Source organism: Trifolium pratense, linkage group LG7 (genome assembly GCF_020283565.1).
Source record: "Trifolium pratense cultivar HEN17-A07 linkage group LG7, ARS_RC_1.1, whole genome shotgun sequence".
In the NCBI taxonomy this organism is placed as follows: Eukaryota; Viridiplantae; Streptophyta; class Magnoliopsida; order Fabales; family Fabaceae; genus Trifolium; species Trifolium pratense.
In genome coordinates this window covers 57,816,333-57,829,364 of record NC_060065.1, presented here as the reverse complement: position 1 = coordinate 57,829,364, position 13,032 = coordinate 57,816,333, and the positions used below count along the sequence as shown (strand labels likewise).

General features: G+C 36.5%; 1 protein-coding gene across 2 annotated transcripts; it reads left to right on the top strand.

Moving 5' to 3' along the window:
- On the top strand, window positions 1-11,718 carry LOC123899789 (pre-mRNA-processing-splicing factor 8A). Of its 2 annotated transcripts, XM_045951009.1 has the most exons (26): window positions 1-513; window positions 1,026-1,149; window positions 1,284-1,376; window positions 1,463-1,853; window positions 2,114-2,600; window positions 2,742-3,532; window positions 3,647-3,732; window positions 3,842-4,024; window positions 4,150-4,464; window positions 4,558-4,862; window positions 4,937-5,391; window positions 5,485-5,611; window positions 5,833-6,074; window positions 6,154-6,277; window positions 6,368-6,557; window positions 6,664-6,771; window positions 6,883-7,136; window positions 7,879-8,495; window positions 8,578-8,684; window positions 8,816-9,070; window positions 9,154-9,627; window positions 9,800-9,961; window positions 10,107-10,304; window positions 10,408-10,686; window positions 10,793-11,035; window positions 11,247-11,718. In XM_045951009.1, the coding sequence occupies exons 1-26, from the start codon at window positions 248-250 to the stop codon at window positions 11,439-11,441; spliced, it is 7,071 nt and encodes a 2,356-aa protein (XP_045806965.1). In that variant the 5' UTR covers window positions 1-247; the 3' UTR covers window positions 11,442-11,718. The 2 variants fall into 2 exon arrangements, with proteins under 2 accessions (XP_045806965.1, XP_045806963.1); XM_045951007.1 differs by having other exon boundaries at window positions 20-513; window positions 6,664-7,136.
- The last annotated feature ends 1,314 nt before the right edge of the window (window positions 11,719-13,032 follow it).

Genomic DNA, 13,032 nt, shown 5'->3' with positions numbered 1-13,032 from the left:
GTATTTTTTTTTTCCACTTATAAATCTAAATAAGCGATTCTCAAACGCAAATTTTTATCATTCTACTGAGAAGTGAGAGTCTCGCGTCTTTCTCTTCTCTCACTCGTTCATAAACCCTAGAACCTGTTACTACTAAACGAAGCTTTCAAAACTTCTTCGTTCAATCGCGAAAACGAAGAACATGCTCTGAAACACTTCCAAAATCTCAATCATTCAAAACCGTATAAGTTGATTAGAGTTGTTCAAGATGTGGAACAACGGCCAGATTGCGCCACCTGGAACTACGGTTCCTTCGATTCCACCGCCTCAAGCTTCACAACCTTCGTACACGGTGCTTCCACCGCCTCCTCCTCCGCCTGTTGAGACTGAGGCCGATGCAGAAGCACGGCTTGAAGAGAAGGCGAGGAAATGGCAGCAGCTTAACTCGAAGCGTTATAGTGATAAGAGGAAGTTCGGGTTTGTTGAAACTCAGAAAGAGGATATGCCTCCTGAACATGTTAGGAAAATCATCAGGCAAGTGATTTTCTTCACTTTGTGTTTATTTGTTGCTAATATGATTGTTAAACCTAATCGTGTAGGTTTAGAAGTTGTAAGAGTGAAATTGTGTGATTGTTACGGTTGTATAACCTAATTTTGTAGTTTTAGAAGTTGTGAGTATGAGTGAAATTGTTGGATTGTGCTACTATACTGCACTTTTTAGGGTTTAGCTTTATTCGATTTTTTATTTCTATTAAAGAATGGAGAAAATTATTTTTATGGGTTGTATGAGAATGAGAGTTAAAATTGAAATTTGTTCATGGTTTTAGGATAAAGATAGGTGTAGGAGGATACAGTAGAGATAGCCTTTTTATTTTTATGGGTTTTTTTTTTTTTTTTTAAGAAGTAGAAGATGTTGAGATTCTCATTTGTGTTGTATCACTATCACTATGCTATATTTGTGACCTTTCTTTTAGTAAAAAGGATGTATTTCTATCATATTATGAAATTACTTGTAAGTTGAGTTTATTTTCTGTTCTCTATTTCAGGGATCATGGTGATATGTCCTCTAAGAAATTTCGTCATGACAAACGTGTTTATCTTGGAGCACTTAAGTTCATACCGCATGCAGTTTATAAGCTCCTGGAAAATATGCCTATGCCTTGGGAGCAGGTTATATTCATTTTCTAGTTTCTTTTATTGTGTCAATCACTAAATCTGTACAGTCTACTGTCGTTCTTCATTTGATTTATTGTACAGTGCCCCTTTCCTAATACCCTTATATCAATCTACTTTTGTGAATATAGGTCCGAGATGTGAGGGTTTTGTACCATATTTCCGGTGCTATTACATTTGTCAATGAAATACCGTGGGTTGTTGAGCCTATTTATCTTGCTCAGGTTTGTTGCTCTCTTTCCTATATGTTGTGTATGCTTATGATACATCCTTTTTATGTTGATTCATAACTAAACAAACTATTTTGCAGTGGGGTACAATGTGGATAATGATGAGAAGGGAGAAAAGGGATCGTCGTCATTTTAAAAGGATGAGGTTTCCTCCATTTGACGATGAAGAGCCTCCACTTGACTATGCTGATAATCTTTTAGACGTTGATCCTCTAGAGCCGATTCAGCTGGAGCTTGATGAAGAGGAAGATTCTGCCGTTTATACTTGGTTTTATGATCATAAGCCTCTTGTGAAAACAAAGCTTATAAATGGTCCTAGTTACCGAAAATGGCATCTTTCTCTTCCTATAATGGCAACTTTGCATCGTCTTGCTGGGCAGCTTCTGTCTGATCTAAGTGACAGAAATTATTTCTACTTGTTTGACATGGAGTCCTTTTTTACAGCGAAGGCTCTGAACATGTGCATACCTGGTACAAGGACTTCTCTTTTACATGTTTACATTTTTAATTTTAATTATTAATAATATAAAAATATACTGAAGCATTCAATATTTGCTGTGGTACATATTATGTTTGCATCAAGCTACAAATTGGTGATTATAAAACTAGATAGCAATGTTTAGTGTAACCATTAAAAGGCTTAGAAACATATGTTTCATTTAATAGTCTAAATATTACAATAACAGAAAATCAAATCATGCATTGATTTTTCTATTACCTTTGCTCTCTAGGTGGCCCTAAATTTGAGCCTCTCTACCGTGACATGGAGAAAGGAGATGAAGACTGGAATGAGTTTAATGACATCAACAAACTCATTATAAGGTCGCCACTTCGAACAGAATATAGAATTGCTTTTCCCCATCTTTATAACAACAGGCCTCGTAAAGTAAGGCTTTGTATTTACCATACTCCCATGGTTATGTACATAAAAACCGAAGATCCCGACCTACCTGCATTCTATTATGATCCCTTAATACACCCAATAACCAGTGCTAACAAAGAGCGGCGTGAGAAGAAAGTCTACGACGAGGATGATGATGAAGACTGGATCTTGCCAGATGGTGTGGAGCCTTTTCTTAAAGATACACAACTTTATACCGACACCACAGCTGCTGGAATCTCCTTGCTTTTTGCTCCCCGTCCTTTTAACATGAGATCTGGCCGCATGAGACGTTCAGAAGACATTCCTCTTGTGTCGGAATGGTACAAGGAGCATTGGTAAGTTTAACTTGCCATACTTATAAGCTTTAGAACCTGCCTTTTATTTGTTAATTATATACATCAATGTTTTTATCTCTAATTTAGTAATACTAGTGGTGAATGAAAGGTTATAACCATTTCTTTCTAATTGCTTGGCAGTCCTCCATCATATCCAGTTAAAGTCCGGGTTAGTTATCAAAAATTGCTCAAGTGTTTTGTGTTGAATGAGCTGCATCATAGACCTCCTAAGGCTCAAAAAAAGAAGCACTTGTTCAGATCACTTCAAGCAACAAAGTTTTTCCAGACTACAGAACTTGATTGGGTTGAAGCAGGTCTTCAAGTTTGTCGGCAGGGGTACAACATGTTGAATCTGTTAATACACAGGAAAAATTTGAACTACCTTCACCTTGATTATAATTTTAATTTAAAGCCTGTCAAAACCCTGACTACAAAAGAGCGTAAGAAATCACGATTTGGTAATGCATTTCATCTTTGTCGTGAGATCCTTCGTTTGACGAAACTTGTGGTGGATGCCAATGTTCAGTTCCGTTTGGGTAATGTTGATGCTTTCCAGCTGGCAGATGGCCTCCAATACACTTTCTCTCATGTTGGTCAATTGACCGGTATGTATCGGTACAAGTATAGGCTTATGCGACAAATTAGAATGTGCAAAGATTTGAAGCATTTGATTTACTACCGTTTTAACACTGGTCCTGTCGGGAAGGGGCCGGGTTGTGGGTTTTGGGCACCAATGTGGAGGGTTTGGTTATTCTTTCTTCGTGGTATTGTGCCCCTTCTTGAACGATGGCTTGGAAATTTACTGGCACGACAATTTGAGGGACGCCACTCTAAAGGAGTGGCGAAGACCGTCACTAAGCAGCGTGTTGAAAGTCATTTTGACTTAGAGCTTCGAGCAGCTGTGATGCATGATGTGCTTGATGCCATGCCTGGTAATCATTTTACACTTTTTTTCTTTTCTTTCTTTTCATTCTCCAAGTGCTTTTGCCTTTCTCCGTCTCTTTGATTTTACTCAATTAATGGTGTTTTCCTTCCTTGAATGACAGAGGGTATAAAGCAGAATAAGGCAAGAACTATATTGCAACATTTGAGTGAAGCTTGGCGTTGCTGGAAGGCAAATATTCCTTGGAAGGTAAGCTATTCGATTGTAATTTGTGTTTCTGAAATTGGTTTCAGTTATTGTATCCAATAAAGGTTCATGTCTTCATGGCTATATTGTTGATTTACTTACTTTGGCAAAGGTTCCTGGTCTGCCTGTTCCCATAGAGAACATGATCCTTCGATATGTGAAATCAAAAGCTGATTGGTGGACAAATGTTGCTCATTACAATCGTGAGCGTATCAGAAGAGGTGCAACTGTTGATAAGACTGTTTGTCGCAAGAATCTTGGAAGATTGACACGTCTTTGGCTGAAGGCAGAACAGGTGCGTTTAGTGTTTTATAGGATTCAATATCAACTATTTCACCAACAAATTTTGAAGAACTGTTCTTATAGAAATTATTGTTTTCATGAAGTTACATCCTACTGATAATTTATCCTTGTTTTCAGGAGCGCCAACACAATTATTTGAAAGATGGCCCATATGTTACTCCGGAAGAAGCTGTTGCTATCTATACAACTACAGTCCATTGGTTGGAATCCAGGAAGTTTTCCCCTATTCCATTTCCACCTCTATCATACAAGCATGATACAAAGTTGCTTATCCTTGCACTTGAGAGGTTGAAGGAATCCTACAGTGTTGCAGTAAGATTAAATCAACTGCAAAGAGAAGAGTTGGGGCTGATTGAACAAGCTTATGACAATCCCCACGAGGCATTATCAAGAATCAAGCGGCATCTTCTCACCCAACGTGCCTTCAAAGAAGTATGTGAATATATTGAGATTTAGATGTCTACTCTTAAGGATGATCATTCCTAGCACCTGACAAGTATAATGTTTTTATTTTTGGTTTTGCAGGTTGGAATAGAATTTATGGATTTATATAGCTACTTGATTCCAGTATACGAAATAGAGCCTCTGGAGAAAATTACAGATGCATATCTTGATCAATATCTGTGGTACGAAGGCGACAAACGTCATCTCTTTCCCAACTGGATCAAGCCAGCAGATTCAGAGCCACCACCTCTTTTGGTTTACAAATGGTGTCAAGGTATAAACAATTTGCAAGGCATCTGGGACACCAGTGATGGTCAGTGCGTTGTTATGCTGCAGACCAAGTTTGAGAAGTTTTTCGAGAAGATTGATTTGACAATGCTAAATAGGTATGCACTTGTAAACCACTCTGTGAATGAAATATGTCCTATTTTCAAATCTAATTTTATTTATAATATCGCAGGCTTCTTCGTTTGGTTTTAGACCACAACATTGCAGATTATGTCACTGCAAAAAACAATGTTGTGTTGTCATACAAGGATATGAGCCACACAAACTCATATGGTCTCATACGTGGACTTCAGTTTGCATCTTTTGTTGTTCAATATTATGGCTTGGTATTGGATCTTCTGCTTCTTGGATTGACTCGAGCAAGTGAGATTGCTGGTCCACCGCAGATGCCTAACGAGTTCATTACTTATTGGGACACCAAAGTTGAGACCAGACATCCAATTAGGCTGTATTCTCGCTACATAGACAGAGTTCACATATTATTTCGCTTCACACATGAGGAGGCTCGTGATCTCATTCAGCGATATCTCACCGAGCACCCTGATCCTAACAACGAGAACATGGTCGGGTACAATAATAAGAAGTGCTGGCCAAGAGATGCACGAATGAGGCTCATGAAGCATGATGGTATCTTGTTTCCTTTTACTTTGTGTTGGTTTTGATTTGTTATTTTGACATTTGGTTCTTATTATGTTTGGAATTTTTCTCTCGTAATTTCAGTCAATCTTGGGAGAAGTGTCTTTTGGGATATGAAAAACCGTCTTCCTCGAAGTATCACAACGCTGGAATGGGAAAATAGCTTTGTTTCAGTTTACAGCAAAGATAATCCAAACTTGCTTTTTAGCATGTAAGTATTGATAGTTTTAAGTTCTTTTTCTTCATCTTTTTGGTTTTTTGACAAGTACATGGTTATGTTTGTCGATTTTTTTTCATTCAAGTCTTTTAGAAATTTAAATTAGTGTTTTGACACCATCTTTTTGGTGTTTTTTGGGATTTGGTTCATGCTCATCTTTTAACATACTATGTGTATGATGAATGATCTCGATAACACCTTTTAATAACATGCAGGTGTGGATTTGAAGTAAGGATACTTCCTAAAATTAGAATGACTCAAGAAGCCTTCAGTAACACAAGAGATGGTGTCTGGAATCTCCAGAATGAACAAACAAAAGAAAGGACAGCTGTTGCTTTCTTGAGAGTTGATGATGAGCATATGAAAGTGTTTGAGAATCGTGTGAGGCAGATTCTTATGTCTTCGGGTTCTACTACATTCACGAAAATTGTCAATAAGTGGAATACAGCTTTAATAGGTAATAAAAAGTTTTGAGTTGTAGTAGCTCTTTTGCAGAAGTTAATGCCAGTTTTTTCACTGACTTTGATTCTTTTTAGGACTCATGACTTACTTCCGAGAGGCAACTGTACATACTCAAGAGCTGTTGGATTTGCTTGTCAAATGTGAAAATAAAATTCAGACTCGTATCAAGATTGGACTCAACTCAAAGATGCCCAGCAGGTAACAATCATACAGTTATTTGATAATTAATAGTTCATTTGGAGTTTTGAGTTCAAAAGTTTCAATCTATGTATCTGTATCTTTTCCCAGATTTCCGCCTGTCATTTTCTACACTCCCAAGGAAATTGGAGGGCTTGGAATGTTGTCCATGGGTCACATTTTGATTCCCCAAAGTGATCTACGTTACAGTCAGCAGACAGATGTTGGTGTAACCCACTTCAGAAGTGGGATGAGCCACGAGGAGGACCAGTTGATTCCCAACCTTTATCGTTATATACAGGTGAACCATAATTCTTTCTCTTTTAATTTACTTTGTATTTGTACTTGCATTAGATTGATTTTTGTAGATAGATTCATATATTATTGTGTTCTCTTGGATGATGCAGCCTTGGGAAAGTGAATTCATTGATTCACAACGGGTTTGGGCTGAATATGCATTGAAAAGGCAGGAAGCACAGGCACAAAATAGACGCTTGACCCTTGAAGATTTGGAAGTGAGTGCTCTGAAATTGTGGTTTTTGGTGTCTTTGAACTGTGTTGTTGCAATAAGTTCCCCCCCTAGTTTGACATCTACTAATTTACTGACTCTTGATTGTCATTGGCAGGACTCATGGGACAGAGGAATACCACGTATTAACACTTTGTTTCAGAAGGATAGACACACTTTGGCTTATGATAAAGGATGGAGGGTGCGTACAGACTTCAAGCAGTATCAAGTTTTAAAACAAAATCCCTTCTGGTGGACACACCAGAGGCATGATGGGAAATTGTGGAACTTGAACAATTACAGAACTGATGTTATTCAAGCCCTTGGAGGTGTTGAAGGAATTCTTGAACATACTTTATTCAAAGGAACATAGTAAGTAATATTTTTCTTTTAAACTAGTTTTCTGTTTGGGTTAGTTTAGTGATTTTCCATTTGTTTAACCATTTTCAAAAGTCGAAATGGAGCTAGTCATTTTATCGTATAAATCTGACAGAGGCAGAAACTTGTCACAACATGCTTATAGAATGATATGAACACCAAATTTTAAACATATAGGACACTTATATTGCAACACCACACATGATTTAAAATGTAATTAATGAAGATTCCTAATTCCTAATCAGTAATATAAGTAACTACCACATGATTTAAGTATCAAGTTTTAGTATTGCTTTATATATATTTAGTGAACAACTGAAATGAAAAGCTTGGGGAAATGTATGATGTATCTAGTATGTGAGAAAGGCACACCTGCCTTATGATTTTATGAAAGATTGGTTGAAATTTAAAGTCAGCCAACTATCCAACTCTTTCTTTGCTCTTGCAAGTATTGAATAGCTCCCCCAATCTGAGTCGATATTATGTAATTTTAAAATCATGTAGGAGTCAACAATTTTATCATGACATTGTCTTGTTGAACACAATCCAAACATAGACAGAAAACAACAGTAAAATGGCCTGTCTGTTAAATTTTGCGCCATCCCTTTCCCTGACATTATATTGGTAGGTCGTCTAGGATTTGTAAATCCACTTGCTGCATGTCCTCTTTTTACTTCTTGCTATTTTATCTCTACTATGGAAGAATAGTCGGCTTACTGTTATTTTCCACTGCTAGTTTTCCAACCTGGGAAGGTCTCTTCTGGGAAAAGGCGTCAGGTTTTGAGGAATCTATGAAGTATAAGAAGCTCACCAATGCACAGAGATCTGGTCTCAACCAGATACCCAACCGTAGATTTACGCTTTGGTGGTCACCAACCATTAACCGAGCCAATGTTTATGTTGGTTTCCAAGTGCAGCTTGATCTGACTGGTATTTTCATGCACGGAAAAATTCCAACCTTGAAGATATCTCTTATTCAGATATTCAGAGCTCACTTGTGGCAGAAGATCCATGAGAGTGTTGTGATGGATCTTTGCCAGGTTTTGGATCAAGAGTTGGACGCTTTGGAGATTGAAACTGTCCAGAAGGAAACAATCCATCCTAGGAAGAGTTACAAAATGAACAGTTCTTGTGCGGACATCCTCCTCTTTGCTGCCCACAGATGGCCTATGTCAAAGCCTAGTCTTGTAGCTGAATCTAAGGATGTTTTTGATCAGAAGGCAAGCAATAAGTATTGGATTGATGTTCAGCTTCGATGGGGTGATTATGATTCTCACGATATTGAGCGTTACACTCGGGCTAAATTTATGGATTACACAACAGACAATATGTCGATATACCCATCTCCTACTGGTTTGTATCTGTCATTTTGTTATGCTCCTTATATAATTTTATATCCAGTGTTTCTTGATCATTGCTTTCCAATTCCATGCAGGGGTTATGATTGGCCTTGATTTGGCATATAACTTGCATTCTGCATTTGGGAACTGGTTCCCTGGATCAAAGCCACTACTTCAGCAGGCCATGAATAAGATTATGAAGGTAAATAAACTTACATTTGAATGAACTTACATTTTTGTTTTGTTGATAAGCTAATGTGTCTGAACTTTGAAGTATGAAATTCTTTGACTATCTAACACAATTGTTTTTCTAATAATTTTGTGCATGTACAGTCAAATCCAGCATTGTATGTTTTGAGGGAGCGAATCAGGAAAGGTTTGCAGTTGTACTCTTCTGAGCCCACTGAACCATATTTGTCTTCCCAGAACTATGGAGAGATATTCAGCAACCAAATCATATGGTTTGTTGATGACACCAATGTGTATCGTGTTACAATTCACAAGACTTTTGAAGGAAATCTTACAACAAAACCCATCAATGGTGCCATTTTTATTTTCAATCCAAGGACTGGGCAGTTGTTTCTTAAGGTTAGTTTTAGTGCTCCTGTTCTTACTGATTTGTTTCTAAAGTTAGTTGTCTAGGTATTGATGTTGCCTATCATACATTGCAGGTTATTCATACAAGTGTATGGGCTGGTCAGAAGCGTCTTGGCCAACTGGCAAAGTGGAAAACTGCAGAAGAAGTTGCAGCTCTTGTCAGATCTTTGCCTGTAGAAGAACAGCCAAAGCAGATTATTGTTACTCGTAAAGGAATGTTGGATCCTTTGGAGGTCCACTTGCTGGATTTCCCTAATATTGTTATCAAAGGAAGTGAGCTGCAGCTTCCTTTCCAAGCATGTTTGAAGATTGAGAAATTTGGGGATCTTATTTTGAAGGCCACAGAACCACAAATGGTTTTATTCAACATTTATGATGACTGGCTAAAAAGCATTTCCTCATACACTGCATTCTCCAGGCTGATTTTGATTCTACGTGCACTTCATGTGAATAATGAAAAGGCAAAGATGTTACTGAAGCCTGACAAATCTATCGTCACTGAACCTCATCACATCTGGCCTTCTCTAACTGATGACCAGTGGATGAAGGTAATTTAAGTTGCAATTTCTTTTATTTTAAACCCGTTGGTTGCAAGTTGAATATTTAGATTCTTAAGTAGTTGTTACAGAACCATTGAAATTGACATTTATATTTGCTAAGGTCTTATTTTGTAGCTTTCTGTTTCTTGGTATTCATAGCCTTAACATAATGCCTTGGCAGGTGGAGGTTGCATTAAGAGATCTTATACTTTCCGATTATGCAAAGAAAAACAATGTGAACACTTCAGCTTTGACTCAGTCTGAAATTCGTGATATTATACTTGGAGCTGAGATTACTCCACCTTCACAACAGCGGCAACAGATTGCAGAGATTGAAAAACAGGTTATATTCTTTTTGCTGATTCCTGGAAATATAATTCAACTCCATTTTTCTGTAGTCATCTCTATTGTTTTTGTTACCTGAAATTGATTTATCCTGCCGTTTCAATCTATAATATTTACCTTGTTTTGTTTTCACTATTTCACAGGCACATGAAGCAAATCAGGTGACAGCTGTGACAACAAAGACTTCAAATGTTCACGGTGAAGAACTTATAGTAACCACCACTAGTCCCTATGAGCAAGCTGCTTTTGGTTCGAAGACTGATTGGCGTGTCAGAGCAATATCAGCCACAAATTTATACCTTCGAGTAAACCATATATATGTGAACTCCGAGGATATAAAGGTTGGGATTGTTTTCCTCTGTTTCTGTAACTTTTGTTGTTATTATACTCAAGTCAAAACTCCTAGTCTCCCATCATATTTTAACTTTGAATTTTGTGGTGCAGGAAACTGGTTATACCTATATCATGCCGAAGAACATTTTGAAAAAGTTTATATGCATAGCAGATCTCCGAACGCAAATTTCTGGGTACTTATATGGTGTAAGTCCTCCCGACAATCCTCAGGTTAAAGAAATCCGGTGCATTGTGATGCCACCGCAATGGGGGACTCATCAACAAGTCCATCTCCCATCAGCTCTCCCAGAACATGATTTCTTGAATGATTTGGAACCTTTGGGATGGATGCATACTCAACCAAATGAACTTCCACAGTTGTCGCCTCAGGTTTGCTTACTTTAGTTTAAATTGCAACTTTCTCTTTTGTTGTTTGTTAGAGAAATAAATGATTCGTGATAACAATTGTCTCACCGGAGAAATTATCATATTGCAGGATCTCACTTCACATGCTAAGGTCCTAGAAAACAATAAGCAATGGGATGGGGAGAAGTGTATCATCTTGACTTGCAGTTTTACTCCGGGTTCCTGTTCTTTAACCGCATATAAACTAACTCCATCTGGTTATGAATGGGGGCGTATTAACAAGGATACTGGTAGCAACCCACATGGCTACCTTCCTACTCATTATGAGAAGGTTCAGATGCTCCTCAGTGACCGCTTCCTTGGTTTCTACATGGTAAGCTTTACTTCCTCCCGAAGTTTTCCAATTATCTTTTCCTCCGGGATGGTAATACATAACTATTATAACTATATTAATGATTATATATGAATGAAGAAGTGGTTATTATATATAATATATAGTTGTAATTACGGTTTTGTTATCATGATTCATAGATAATTTTATTTGTTTCTGATTGTTTTGGTGGTTTTCTGTCACAATTTCATAGATGCCTGATAATGGTCCATGGAATTACAACTTCATGGGAGTGAAGCACGCACCAGGGATGAAGTATGGAGTGAAGCTTGGGACCCCTAGGGAGTATTACCACGAAGATCATAGACCAACACATTTCTTAGAGTTCAGCAATATGGAGGAAGGCGAGAGAATTGCTGAGGGAGATCGAGAGGATACATTCTCTTAAGATATAAAATGTTAAGGTTTATTTTGAGATACAATACAAGTTGGCAGATCCTATAATTTCTGAAACTTATCATAACATGTTGTATTGGCTACCCGTTTGTACGTCCTAAAGATTTTGTAGTAGTATCACAGTTTTGTAAATAACTACAGGCGGAATATACTAACTTGCCGTTGCTTGTTTGAGCTATTTTCCATTATGCTTGCTTGAGTCATTGCTATTGAAGTAGAACATTTGTCTCAGCTTATATATTATTATACATCTGCAATTATTATTTGTATCAAGTTGAGCTTGGTCACAAGCAAAGAGCAATCCTTAACTAGCTGTAAGGTATATTAAATAGAGGCCAATGCTAGGGTGGGAGACCATGACATGTCTCTCACCGGTGCACCATATGATATGTGGATTGGATTGAATGTGTACATGATATTATGGTGTACTGTCAGTATTATATTATTTATATTTTTTTGAAAAAAAAAAGTTTTAAATTTTTCTGGAAAAAAGTTTTCTATCTTTTTTTCGGGCACAAAATTTTCGATTTTTTCTTTTGGAAAAAAAGTTCCTGATTTTTGGGGGAAAAAATTTCGATTTCACATAAAAGCAATTCCAGAGTTTTTCTGGGAAAAAAATTTTCCGTTCTTTTTTCGGGAAAAAAGTTTCGGATATTTTTCAAAAAAAAAAAGTTTTTGTTTTTTTATGGAAAAAGTTCAGATTTTTCCCAAAAAAAGTTTTCGATTTTTTGGGAAAAATAGTTTCGAAATGTTCACCTAAAAATTATTGTCGATACAAAAAAGAGTAAAAAAATAGAAAATATTTGAAACTTTTTTTCCGAATAAAATATTGGATCTTTTTCAGAAAAAAAATCGGAAACTTTATTTTCGGAAAATATCCGAAACTTTTTTTTTTGAAAAAAGAACGAAAACTTTTTTGTTCAGCAAAGACTCCGGAATTGTTTTTTTCTAAAATCGAAACTTTTTTCCTTAAAAATTTGGAACTTTTTTTTCGAAAAAAAAAAACCGAAATTTTTTTTCCAAAAAAAAATAGAAAAATTTTATCCGGAAAAATTGAAAACTTTTTTTTTCAAAAAAATTAATAAATAATATAATACTGACAGTACACCATAATATCATGTACACATTCAATCCAATCCACATATCATATGGTGCACCGGTGAGAGACATGTCATGGTCTCCCACCCTAGCATTGGCCTTAAATAGAAGTGAATTATAGCACGAGGTTTAATTTATTTATAATATAATATCAATCCTGAAGTTATGCACAAGTACTCATCGTCATGGCCAAGTTTTGACAACTATTACAGTTCATTATTTGGAAGAATAAATCCAATTCTAGAAACTCAAGAAATTGATAATTTAATTTCATATTCAAAATATCTATTTTAAAATTTATAGAAGACATTAATATTATAGAAAATTGGAATATATGCGCCTCTACAATGTTTCTGAAAAAATTAAGATCAAATTATCAATTTGCAAATTTGAAGAGTTAAATATGTGGCTTACAATAGCCGTCCAAATAAGATATTTTTCAATTTTTTTTTCTTTTTCTCTTAATATAAGACTATTTGTACAAA